Source organism: Coffea arabica, chromosome 3e, assembly GCF_036785885.1.
Source record: "Coffea arabica cultivar ET-39 chromosome 3e, Coffea Arabica ET-39 HiFi, whole genome shotgun sequence".
NCBI classification, from domain to species: domain Eukaryota; kingdom Viridiplantae; phylum Streptophyta; class Magnoliopsida; order Gentianales; family Rubiaceae; genus Coffea; species Coffea arabica.
This window is the reverse complement of record NC_092315.1, coordinates 4,761,082-4,775,480: the sequence shown is the minus strand read 5'-3', so window position 1 is coordinate 4,775,480 and position 14,399 is coordinate 4,761,082. Positions and strand designations below refer to the sequence as shown.

Sequence of the window (14,399 nt, the reverse complement as noted above, 5' to 3'; positions counted from 1 at the left end):
CTATCATTATGGGCAATAAAAAATGATAAGAGTACAAAGTCATATCGAACCAGTTTAAGTAAAAGATTCTAAAATCTAATTTTGCGCTTCTTTTATTTCCAAGCTATCATTTGCTAAAATTAAAACCATGAAAATAAACTACCTATCATGGATACAAGCTAGTCATTCAAAATGTTGAATGAAGAGATATAAAATATTATCTTCACATTCTAAATTGCTAGCCCCAACAATTATTTTACACGTCATCCACCTTATCCAGTTTCTAAGCATTTTTCACAATTAATAGACTTCATATAAATTAAAATATAATTACCTATCCATAAATTAAGAGATTCTGATTAATTTTTAATTTAATAGGCATCATTTTTTCTTCCTGATCATCGTTTACCTTGGATTTTCATTTATTAGATTTTTTTATCCTCTACTGTAGTACTATCACCCTATTATCAAATAACAATTTTAATAAATAAAAAATTAAAATTAGAATGAATCTGCATAATGGTGTTATTTATTTTATGAGGGAAAAGTAGTTACAATTCTTTCATTGTTAGCCTAAAAATTCTTCATGTAATCACCACTCGTCTTGTTGTCAGCCTTAGGGAATTTTTTCCAAAAATAAAAATATCAAAAAGTAGTTTCAGAATAAATAAAATATAAAAAACTAAAAAAAATGTTTCTTTAGATTTGGGAAAAAATATTCACAGCATCACATACCTCTTTTGGGCAGAAAAGAAAGTCAGATGAAGAAGAAATAGGTGAGAAAAGCAATAAGTAAAGGTTGCTGATCAAGATGCAAAAAATGACAAAAAAAATATCAAATAGTATATACCAAAAAGAGACATTAAAAGTAGAAAATCATGAATCATAATTATTGGACTATGGAAGAAAGGAAATATCAAACCCATTCTTGATCTCCGATAATGAAATCATTCATTTAGTTAATTATGGAGAAAAATGAAAGAAAATGCATCAACTAATCCAATAGAGAAAAAAATAGAATAAATGATTAGAATGATAGGGGAAAAAAACGGAGTACAAAATGGAAACTAAATAACAAACCTGCAGTGCACATGAGGATTTGTTTAATTATCTTTATCTTTAATCAAAAAAGAGAAAGGAAATAAAGTGAACAAAAAAAAAACAAAGCAAAATGAAGAAAAGAAAAGGAATGGGCCACGTGTCAAAATGAGAGGGATCCACTTGGCACAAACAACAATTACTGCAATGTGTTTTTAAAGTAAGAAGGAGAACCATGAATCTACATATTTACTTATGAGTTACCTTTTTTCCCCCTCATATAATGCTAATTTAGTGACTATTGACGAGGGTTAAAAGTAGAACAGGAACTCCGTGCACCAAAACTGGACCTTATCAATTACAAAGAAGGAACAGAAGTGGCTAAATCATAGAAGATTTTTTTTTTTTTATTGAGTTAATCACTATCACGTAGGGGTGAGCAAATTCGGTTCATATCGAATTCATAATCGAATTCAAATTCAATTCGCTAATTTGAAATCGGGTATTTGGTAATTTGGTACAAATTCGGTACATACCGAATTCACCGAATTCTAATATGGTATGAAATAGGTAATGAGATTACGAATTTGGTAATAACCGATTTCGCATTCAAATTCAGTAATTGAAATAGGGTACCGCATTACCGTAATCGAATACCAAATTGGTATATAAAATTATATAATATATAGATAAATGCTATTTAGTATTAGCATATACTACTAATATATTATTATATTATATAGGTAAATGCTATTAATAATAATTAGTATATGGTATTATCATCATATCATGTACTTATAATAATAATAATATATAATAATGTACAATATATTATTTTAGTATTTGTTAATTGTTATATGACTATAATAATACAAATATATAGTAATACATAACAATATAAGATAACTACTTATTATTTTATACATGAGTAACATGACTAGAATTAGATAATAATTAATACATATATGTATAATACTAAATATTAAACAATAAACATAATTAGTAATTAGAATTTAGATATTGGTAATTTGATATATCATTGATCATTCATGTTTAAATTATTGAATATTTGAATGCGTAATCTGTAACTTGCAAGTATTAGTGTGCTCTAAATTTATATTACATATTTAACATAAAAATTCATATTATCTATTCACTAATCTTAAGACTTTAAGTATAGACAAGACAACTAAGCAGTGTAAGTGAATGCATGTGAATTGCAAATCAATGTATTAGTGTATTGACTTTTACAATAACATATGTAAATAAATAAGTTTTATTTTGATTTGAAATAAATTATAAGTTTGTAACTAATATAACTTATCACTAATCATTGTAATTTGTAAGTTTGTAACTAATATTACTTATTATTAATCATTGTAAATTATAAATTCATAAATTATCACTAATTATTGTACAGTCTAAGGTTTATTCTAATTTAAATTAATCACTTTTTATGTGTTTCTTAAATCATAGACTAAGGATTCTAGGTATAAGTGATCAAATAAATGCCAATTAAATTAAACCACAAAATGATTAGAACATAAGTAATGTGTTAAATTATGAATAAATTTGGGGATCAAATAAGTAATAATTTTTAAAAAATCAATTTTTTTAATAGATGAATTCGGTTAGACCGAATTCATTACCATTTTCGAATTTGAAATCGGTTGCGGAATGAATTCGGTTATGGCCAATTCGAAATTGAAAACGGTTTAGATTTCTATAGGTCGAATAACCGAATTCATTGCACCGAATTACCGCTTTTGCACCGAATGCACACCCCTACTATCACGGTTGAATGCATTAACATGTGTTAAATTCGAATTTATGCATTTAATGGTGATAATGTAAAACCGTAAACTTAGATTCATGCATTTCATGGTAACAGTGTAAAAATGGTGAGTGTATAGAAGATTAATTCTTTTTTTTTTTTAATTTCCTACACAGTTTTTGTTCTGCCTATTGTAATGTTGAAGCTCATATATGATTTAGAGATTTGGCAAGATTTCAAAATTTTTAAATTTGTTTGAAATTTAAGGTGTAAAGTGCTATTGTATGTTTTAACCATCAAATCTTTATAAAATCTATTGAGAGAGAGAGAGTAAGAGAAATACATCAAGATTCAAAATTTTCGCTTCAAATGATCTGTCTCGACTTAACCTCCAATAGAATCCTAAGAGCTATTGATTATTAAATTTATCCACAACAAAATCCCAAGAGTTATTAATCAATATACATGGTAATTAAATAGGTATGGGATAGACGGGACAAAGACAAAATTCAAAACAAACAATTTCAAGTGAAAATTTTAAGTATTGAGTCACATATTTGTTATCGAGTTTTTTTTTTTTCAATAATGTCATTTTTTTTTTTGAGAATTCTTTTGAAAATGTACCCTTATTTAGAATAACACTAGAGAAACGGAATCATAATGATTATTAGTAAATCAAAATTTTTTTTTCTCAATTTTCAGCATAATGAAAAATAATTGTGAAGTGTGTTATGAACTGGAAAGCAATTACCCTAGGAAAAGTACATTTGTTTAAGTCCAGTGAATGACCAAAGGACTTAAAGAGTGATGTTCCCAGTCGACCAACTAGGTCTTATGCCATTGTGCGGGATTGGTTGTTGCAGTTATGGAGGGCCAAATACAGGCCTTAATCAGCCGCACATTTAATATTATAAGATACTTCAATTCCATTTTACCACTTCTATCGCCACAAAATCTGTTCCTCATTTATCTGTCCCAGAGTTTGAATCTGTTACTTGCCTTAATTCCTTCCAAGACTATGTTCATTTAGACTATAACAAATTAGTTAATGAATCTATTTACGTCTCAGAACATTCATTGAATGTGATATTTTACCCTACCGCACATTAGACACCACGTATCTCCTGGTGATGAGTTTCTCCTCTTTAGATGAAGCCCCCTCTATGGTATGATCTATATAGTACATTAAAAAAAAATCAAGATAAATCAAGACGATGAATCACGATTCTAGAATTATATTACAGGGTCCGTTTAACATATGCTTATTGGGCACTCGTTAAGTTGTCAAAATGTACTTTTAGAAATGTAGATTAATTAAGAAAATTATATAAATACTATGAAAAGTAATAATGGTTAGTGTGTGTATATGTACATATATTTAGAATATATGACGCGGGATTTAGGTGTGTTAAGAAATATCCATTAACACCCATTGGGAATAAAAATCTTATATAAATATCTACCGATACTAATTTTCCAATTCTCCTATCATTGTCCTTGATTTAGTTTTAAAAAAAATAAAGGAAAGATTATCCACAATTAAACACAATTAGCTGATAAGGAGGATATTGGATTAATTAAAAAAAGTTATGAATCCATTTTTCAATATTTAAGATACCAAAAAATAGAACCCTACTCCTAATCCTAAGCAAATCTTGTTTCCCTTCCAAAGCAAAACACTACATCAAAATCCAATTCAAACTGAAACCGTTACTTTACCAGTGCTACACTGCTACGTGGCCTTCTTCCATTGGCCGCAGGGCCCAGAAATGGAATATTCCCTCCACAAAATTCCCTTTTCCCTCGACAACTCTTCAACTGTATAACAACCTCAAAGTACCCTAACCTTGACAGAACCGAAGCCTAAGTTCAGATAAAAGAAGTGAAGAAAAAAGAAAAAAGACTGCAGACAGTAATAAAAAGAGAAAAAAACTAATGAGCGAGGCATTGAACAGAGACTACAGAGTGAGCGAGGAGCTAGGAAAGGGAAGATTTGGGGTGGTTTTCAAGGCTTATTCGTCAAATTCTGGGGAGCCCTTTGCTGTAAAATCCATTGATAAGAGACTAATAGCTGATGATTCTGTGGATAGACAATGCCTGTACAATGAAGCTAAGGTTATGCAGTTGTTGTCACCTAATCCACATGTTTTAAGGATTTTCCATGTTTACGAGGATGAGTGTTTCTTGCACATTGTCCTTGAGCTTTGCAATGGTTCTGATCTTTACCAAAGGATTGCTGCAAGGAGAGTTTTTTCTGAAGCTGAAGCCATCGTTGTTATGGTATGTTGCTGTTATCACATTATTCTTGAGGGTTAGCTATCTATCAGATAAGAATGCATAAAACCATATTTTTTGGATGGAAAATGTATTTTGTTTAAAATTGTGTATGTTGATAGAAGAATTGTTGTTATTAGGATTTGATTGTTTTAAACCATTCTGGTCCCAGTAGTTTTAGATAAAGTCACGACGGCAAAAAGTTCTCTTCGTTCTAGTTTTTGTGCATAAGCTATTTTCATGGAGCTGATTTTATTTTTCCCACTAGGTTGATTGGTATTTTTTGGATTTGCACTTTAACTTTGATTTTACTGAGTGGAAAAGGTTTCGTCAAAACCAAGAATTACACTTTCCTCTGCAGATCTTTGGAAACTAAAAATGCCTTTCTAAAAGCACTTTGTCTTGTTTTCCTCTGTTTTTTGTACGGGAAATCTCCCAGAGCGCCATTCTTTTTCCCTTTCCTCCCAGGGCAAGTATTGAAAAACCAAGAATTTTACTTTGAGTTTCTTTACTTTATCATCTCTGAATTTTGGTCAAGAGGGTATGACACTAAATGCATGAAAAAAAGCATAAAATATCGTTTACTTGATAATTTCAGCAATTGGACTCGAAAATCTCTGATCGTCTCTTACTCAATGCATTAGAGGATTAATAATTTGTTCAGTCGATCATTTGTTAAAAATGGCATAAAATACCTGTGACCTAATGTGCAATGTTGAATATTAATGCTTCCTTTGTTTAAATGAGGTCATATAGCATTGTTTCTGAATCTGATTTTGCATGTAGCATGACCGTTCACATAGGAACAAATTTTTTCTCCTAGATTTTGTCAATGCTATCCAAACAATGTCAACTATGCTAATGTTGTCATTTTACTATTTTCATCAGCAAACTTATATTTTCATGGCCATTTTCTAATCATCTACAGAGACCATTGATGGAGGCAATAGCACATTGTCACCACCTAGGGATAGTCCATCGCGACATCAAGCCTGATAATGTACTATTTAATGACTGGAATGAACTTAAGCTAGCTGATTTTGGCTCAGCAGAATTCATTGATGATGGACAACTAATATCTGGAGTAGTGGGGACTCCTTATTATGTGGCCCCTGAGGTAGTAGCTGGTAGACATTATGATGAAAAGGTCGATGTGTGGAGTGCTGGTGTGATCTTGTACATAATGCTGGCTGGATTTCCACCATTCTATGGTGATTCAGCCCCAGAGATTTTTGAGGCTGTTCTCAGGGCAAATGTGAGGTTTCCTACGAGGGTGTTCAGTTCACTGTCTCCAGAAGCCAAGGATTTGCTTAGAAGAATGCTTAGCAAAGATGTTATCAGAAGATTTTCTGCTGAGGAAGTACTCAGTAAGTATAGATATGCTGATTTTAATCTGAATGTTCTCGTTTAATTCGTTTAGGAAATATGATCTTGTTCTATGTACATATTTTTTATTTCACCTCCAGTTATGAACTTGTCAATGGAACAGCTTCTAGTATCTTTTGATAATGTTAACTCTGTTTGGATCCACTAGTTTTTCAAAAATTAGTTTTTCAAATATTATAAAATATTTTTAAAAGTACTTTAAAAAGTAGTCTAAATTTTTTTAATATTCAAAAAATATCCCAAAATATATTTTAAAAACTCTACTACTCTTATTGTCTAAAAATATCCCAAAATATACTCTAAAAACTCTGCTACAGTAAAATTTTTCAAAAACACCCGTTGTTTCTTCTTATATATCTCAGCAACACTGCATCTTAGTTTTGTTTCTTAATTGTGGGATGGATGGAAGGGGGGGGGAGCAGATGAAAGATTGATGCTGTAGTCTATAGACACAATGGTGATCATCTCTTCTGTTCCTTGAATAAGGATCTTGACACTGACCTTTTCTATTAATAACAGTTACTATTTTTCTACAATGATCTGTGTGTAATTTGTTGTCCTTTTAAGCAGAGGAAAAGAGAGACGTAAAACATTATGGAGTGTTAGTATGAGTTTAAACATTCCGAGATTGGATTTTTGAGTTCCAAAAATGAACTTGACTTAACAGACCTTTCAGATCAGCTTAAATTACTATGTCAATTCTTACTCCATGTCTTGATATCTCTGAAATGCAAGGATTAATTTATGGTCTAGAAATTCCATATATTATTAACTTTCGGTATAAATTAACTGGAATTTCGATCCTCTGATCTGTTACTTCAGGGCATCCATGGATGACAGGGGAAGGAGGTGGTGAAATCAGACCCGTGGCTGTTGAAGAAGCTAGACCAGTGGCTGTTATAAGTTGAAGCTTCTATATCCCCTGACCTATGTATAATCTCAAACTGTACAGGCACCTCGTTGTCTAAATTCCTATCTACCTATCTACTTATTATTAGGGCTGCTTTCTTCTATAAATTTTGCAGAAAGCATAGGCTTAATATTTTGGAGCTCAAGTTAAAGAGCGGAAGCCTAGATGAGACTTAATAAATCTTGATCTTTGCAGTGTCAATGTTAAATGATGATCAGAGCTCGTAAAGGGTTATCTGAATTTGTTCACAAAAGTTCATCAATAAGTTATATCTACTTGTGTTGTTTTCATCCTCTACTTGGGATTTTACTCTTCTTGTCAATCAATTTTTATATCCTTCAACAAGTCATGCTGCATCAACTTTCTCGAATCAGGAATAACATAGTTGACATGGTGATTTGAACGGTCATAAACACTTCCAAACCAATTGACTTTGTTTTAATATGTGACTAACCTTACCTTGCTTAACCTAGTTTTGGCTAGGCCACCAGGCGTTACAAAAACAATGGTAGGTTAGGGACACAAATTGGAGCCATCAGGGAAGATGGCTACAATTTTGAGTGGTTAAAGCATTAGTTTTAGTCATAGGCTTTTCCGAATTTGCTTCCATTGGTACAGGACAAGAACACGAATTTGCTTCCATTGGAGGATGGAGATTTTTTTTTCCTTCTTTTTTTTTTTATTAAGTCTGTCTTCTTTACTGGCGGTCAATACAATTTCTCATGATTCTGGTCCAGGGCCTCCTGGATGCCTGATCACTAATGATATAGTGCAGAGAGAAAATATGGCAGAGAAGAAGCATCCCTTTATCTGCTGATTGAGTTATTCTTGTTATTCTTTTTCTTGATGATAGCTTGCTATGTTCTTGTTTGACAGTAAGCACCAAAATAGTTCTTTTTGTCATATATATTTTTCTATATATATGCTAATTAATTGCAATTATCAACCATCAAAACCATACTAAATGACTAGGATTTGAACATTAAGCATCAGATTTCTCCTAAAATAAATAATCATTATGTGAACACAATCCAAAAGTTATTTCTCCTATATACACTACAGTGTAGTTTGGGCATTTCGAAAAACACCTTTCTCAAAATCATGCCCAAAAAAAGGGAGCTAGAAAACTCTAACCCAATTTAGAGAAGAATGGGTATTTAGACTCAAGCTCGGTATAACCAATGTAGGGGTGAGATTTAATCTAACAGCTTAAATCGAATTTGCGAGCAGTTCGATCAACTGCTCGACTCGAACTCAGCGTTGACCGAGTTCGATTCAAACTCAAGCTGCTCGATCGAGTCTTCGTGTCAAGTTTGAGCACTGTTATGAAAGACTCGAAGGCTTGACTAGATCTATCGAGTTTTCTATTAAATATTGTGTTTGGATTGCATTTTCCGTCATTTTTTATGGGAAAATTATTATAGCGATTTGATATATGTGAGAGAAAAAGGTGATAGGGAAATGTGATCACGGAAAATGACGATATTTTCCGACGGAAACAAGCAATCCAAACAAGGCCTTAATTATTATATTACTTTTTTCCAAATTACAATTTTAGGTTTATTTCTCCCATATAAGTAGGTTTTGCCAGTCGAGCTTGGCTAAGCTTTAAGTTGAGCACAAACTCTTATTTCAAAAGCAATGTAAAAAATATTTATATCGTATTACTGTTAAGTGTTTTTAAACTATTACCAAGTAATATACTCGTATTCTGAAACTAGCAAATATATATATATATATATATATATAAAAATTCCCTTTTTTTTTGTGTGTGTGAATATGCACACACTTATAAGATAAGAAAATTCTATGATTTCTTTAGGAGTAAATAATAAACATGAATCAAAATATGTATATGTCTCATTTGGGCTAAGCTTAGCAACGGCCAGCACCACTCACATTAAATTCAGGCTTAAAAAAATAAAGCAAAACACGATCCTATTACTGACTATATTGAGGTTTTGTGCCTAATTAATTTGCTTTGCGCCAATCTAAATGTTTTATTGGTGTAATTTGACACTTAAACAAATGAAAATATAAGAGTGCTAGGATGCAATTTTTTTTAAGTGTAGGTAAGAGATCTCAAATTCGGAACCTCTCACCTAAACTCCCTCTCCCGTACCACCCAAATTTGCAATGAAAAATTTTAGATTCTCAGTTTCTATTATACTCTTCCATTAAGGCAAATATCTGAATGAAATTTTAAAGATAATGTGGATGATCTTAACTCATCAATTTGTACCATATCCTAACTTTTATTGGATAATTGTTAATTATCCTAACCTGTCAAACTTTGCGCTAGAAGTTTAAAGCTAAGCCACTTTCCAGATTGCCTAGCTAGGTAATATTTGTTTTAACTTCCTCATAATATTTGTTAATTATCCTAACCTGTCAAACTTTGCGCTAGAAGTTTAAAGCTAAGCCACTTTCCAGATTGCCTAGCTAGGTAATATTTGTTCTAACTTCCTCATAATTTGTAGCAGTACTTTGTAGCTTTTGTGATGGCAATGGCGGATTTAGCATGGACACTAGGGCACGAGCCCCACTGGCTTCCAAAAAATTCTTGGAGTTCCGTTGAAAAAATAAGAACCCATTTGGATTTAGCTATGTTAAACAAGAAGCCATAGGAAAAATTTAAAATCTATCTTCTAATAAAATAAAAACCTTAATTGCTAGGAAGTTCATACAAATGTTGTTGACAGTCTTAGTTGGAAGAGCCCTAGCAAAAGCTACAAGCTCAATGTCGATGGGAGAAGTTTTGGGATTGAAGGGTTGATCCTTGATGCAAAAGGTAATTGGGTTTGTGGATGTATGGGTCAATCTCCTAAGCCATATCAGCCAAACTAGTCCAGTTAAGAGCTCTACACTGTGGCCTGAAGATTGCAAAGCAACACAAAACCAAAATTTCAAAAATAGAAGTCAACGAGCAATGGATCATAGATTCATTTATGATAGGATTTCAAGGAGGATACAATGTTCAGATTGTCCGAAAATTCATAAGATTCAGGAGATTAAGAAGATTCATGAAATTCTGCCTAAGTTCAAGGACTTGAAGGGGCCCTCAAGCATGATTCTAATAGGGATAACCTCCTCGAGAATTCAACGATCTGAATTCACCAATACTTGTGAAACATATGCATTGAAATTACAATATCTTTCTGCTCGATTTTGACTTAAATTTCTCCAAGCTGTGCTAAATTGGGCAGATTTGTTCTTAACTTTTTTGTTGTACTAAGGTCTTTGGTTATCTAGAACTTCTCCTCTTTGGTGGATTTGTTTGATGGCTATGGCTAGAAGATGTATGGTATTTGGTTTGCTTGTGACTCATGACCTAGTTAGGATGAGACAGTCATAACTGACTTGATCCGTTAACTGGTTAAGGTAAGACATACACAACTAACCCGGAGCATGATTTGTCAACTAGTTAAGATAAGATAGCCACAACTAATCTAGGGTTAGCTATGACGGACTAAAGATTGATGATCATCAACTGGTTAAAATAAGACAGCCACAACTGACTTGGAGTTAGCTATGGAGGACTAGAGATTGATGATCCAAATCTTTCCTAAATGATCCGTGAGGTCAAATAGCTGACTTGGAGTTAGCTATGAGGACTAAAGATTGATTATCCAAATCTTTCTAAATGATCCATCAACCGGTTGAGGTAAAATAGCCACAAGTGACTTGGAGTATGATGTATCAACTAATTAAGGTAAGATAGGCACAACTAAAGATTGATAATCATCAACTGATTAAGATAAGAAATCCATAACTGAATTGGAGTTAGCTGTGAAACTAAAGATTGATGATCTTCAACTGGTTAAGATAAGACAGCCACAGCTGACTTTTGAGGTTAGCTGTGGAGGGCTAAAGATTGATGATCCAAATTAAAGCATCCATCAACTGGTTAAGGCAGCCACAACTGACTTGGAGTTAGCAGTGGAGGACTAAAGATTGATGATCCAAATTAAAAGATCCATCATCGACTGGTTAAGGTAAAATAGCCACAACTGATTTGGAGTATGATCCGTCAACTAGATTAAGGTAAAATAGCCACAATTAACTTGACTTGGAGTTAGCTGTGGAGGACTAAAGTATAATCTCTCACTTACAATTCTTCATCATGCCACCCAATCTATCCCTCCCTCTATTTAGCATAAAATTTGTTTGTGAAAAATATATGTATTCCATCTTATATAATCATTCTTTATTTATTTGGTAATACATATATTTTTTAACTCATGTTAGAGTACATTTATGTCCATTAATTAAATATTTGTGTCGGTTTTCAAAATATCACCAAATAAAATTTTGTTAGAGGTTTCCAATTTTTTCCCTTATTGTTAACTATAAATCTTAATTTGATATTTCAATAATTATTATGTATTTCAAACCACATGTATGATCAGGTAAGTATATTTTGTATGTGCCGTGTAGATATAATCAGAATTGCAAGAGAAGCTCATTAATTAATTTTAAAACATTTAAGAGCCATGATACAATATTTTAAAAGTTTTATTTTTCGTAGTCAATTCTTCTCATATGTCTTGCTTTTATTCTAATTTAGTTATTCTTTTTTTGTATAGATATTCTACTTTTGTTTTAGGGGCCTAAAAATTTAACTAATTTATATATGGACATAGTGCCATGTCAAATACAAAATGACATTAATAGAAAATTTATTTTTATTTGTGTATAATCAGTATCTCTTTAATTTTTATGGCATTGACCATAATTAAAATCCCTTTATCAATAAATGATATAATTATGGACGGCAATGCATTTTGATTTTTTAGTTTCGATCTCTATTTCGGCAATTCTTTTTCCTTTTCGTGATTTGGTAGACATTATTAGATTATTACTTTTATTATTTACTTGACTCATTTTATCTGCTACTTGCAAATTAGAGACGTAAAGTTTCATCTTTTTACTTTGTACAGCTTCAAACCAAAATGGGAATATCTTGTCAAAGCAACCAAAAGATGAGAATTGCAATTTGCAACATTTAAATGCAGTTTGAGATAAGAAGACAAAAGACAAGCCAAAATGGGTAATGAAATTAGAAGAATAAAGCTTTTCCATTTCCAAGTATAATCAAACCTTAAAAAAAAACATGAATGTGAGATTTTTTTTTCCATCCACTATTGATAGCATACACACAAGGATTCTGCAGTCCTTGAATTTTTTGTTCGACCGTGGTGCAGAAGTTCTATGAGGAACACCAGCCTATTAAGATTAGCAAGCTGGTTCTTTTGATGCCTTTTAGAATTTCTGTTGGTTTGTTTTCCTCTGATAATTCAAGAAACTGAGAGAAATGGCGGAAAGAAGAAAACCATGCAAGTTTGCTCAAGTCTTTACAATATATAAATCTGCTCTACTTTCTTTTGATATAAGCCACGTTCACAAACTCCCTATTTGTCCAATAAGCAACAATATCCTTGGAAAATTCCTCACAACTTCTCTAACTATTCCGATGATAACTACTGCTACTCACTTTTGCCAACTTAACTGATCCATATATATGGATCCCATGGATAAATTAATTTCTCCGATAATATCCTCTACTACTGTTTATCTACTATATATTTCAACTTCATCAATATTCTCGTAATTTCAAATTGTTCAATAAGATTATTGTACAAGGTGAATGTGGATTTCCATCAGTAAAGTTATGGCATGCTTTCTTTAGATAGATGTGTCCATGTACATTAGCATTCTATTCTTTATCCTTTTATTTTTGGCTTTTAGTTTTTTGGTGACGCTCAAAGTGCTATACATAAAATGACATCAAAAAATGACCCCAAAAAAAACCAAAAAATTGAAAAATTCAACTCAAATCATAGACACTTTGATACCAAAAAATGCTATTAGTTTTAAATTAGAGTAGAGTCTTAATTAGTGGAAGCTAGTCTTAGTTTTTTGGTGATACGCAAAGTACTCTCCTCTCCAATAATTAAAGTCAATGCGTTCAAACAACAGTCAATGGTGATAGTTGTTACACAAATCGAAGCATCAAATCTAAATTATGGTGACAAGTAAAATGATAAAGCACTTCTATGTAAAACTGTCCCAATGCGTTACTCCCAATTTATTTGTTAACAAAAGATTCTTCATTAGCCACAGTTCCAATTTTAATTCCAAGATCGTCAAAAATATTAATATGAATACTAGGAAACAGTTATCTAAGGCCAAAAAAAAGTTATTGTTATTTATACTTAACTTGTTTTTGGAGAATATAGGAAAGGACAATTAGTTAGCAATTCGAAGACATATTATGCAAGAGTGAAATAAAAAGGAAAAAAATTATGTCAACATAATCTATTGACATAGTATATGATTAGATGATTTGCCAAATTAAATTGGATACAAATAATGAATGTAAAATAAATGATTTAGTGGCCACATGTAGCACTATTATTAAAGTAGGATATTATGGTTGTTCATAATAACAAAAAAGAATGTTAAACAATATAGTAATCATATGGTGTTAAATAGCGTAATAGAATCATACACACAGCACGTGAAATATTATTTGTTGTACAAACGAGTACCACACCACGGCATGATTTGTGTAAAAGAAAAAAAAAATCACAATAAAAGAATAATTAAGCATAATCCAAATGTCTATCCACGTCTGGTGATGGACTAATCAAGTGAAAATTTTCAAAGGCCATCTTTTGCGTATCATCCTATAGAAATTCAATCTTTAAAATCCTACACTTATTTTTCTCCAAAAAAAAAAAAAAAAAAAAAAATCGTGCACTTACTTTAATGAAATAGCAAATATAAAGGAAATATCATCATACCTGTGCAATGATTAAATGACCTTTGCCCTCGTTGCATCATATTACAAAATTTTCTATGGTTAAAAAGCCCAATTCTTTACTGGTTCCTTGAAGTGAAATTTCACTATTAACAAATGATAATCAAACATGACAAGAGCAGAAGTAGAAGGCAGAAGGTAAGGAAGAAAACTTTTTTTTCACAAAAAAAAAAAAAAAAAGGGAAAGGAAGAAAACTAATGTAGGCTATAATTAA

At 31.6% G+C, this 14,399-nt stretch overlaps 1 protein-coding gene across 1 annotated transcript; it reads left to right on the top strand.

Annotated features, from left to right (window-relative positions):
- Positions 1–4,667: 4,667 nt before the first annotated feature.
- LOC140038609 (phosphoenolpyruvate carboxylase kinase 2-like) lies at positions 4,668–7,651 on the top strand. The gene is made up of 3 exons (XM_072083986.1): positions 4,668–5,071; positions 5,994–6,432; positions 7,274–7,651. The coding sequence occupies exons 1-3, from the start codon at positions 4,727–4,729 to the stop codon at positions 7,357–7,359; spliced, it is 870 nt and encodes a 289-aa protein (XP_071940087.1). The 5' UTR covers positions 4,668–4,726; the 3' UTR covers positions 7,360–7,651.
- Positions 7,652–14,399: the final 6,748 nt, after the last annotated feature.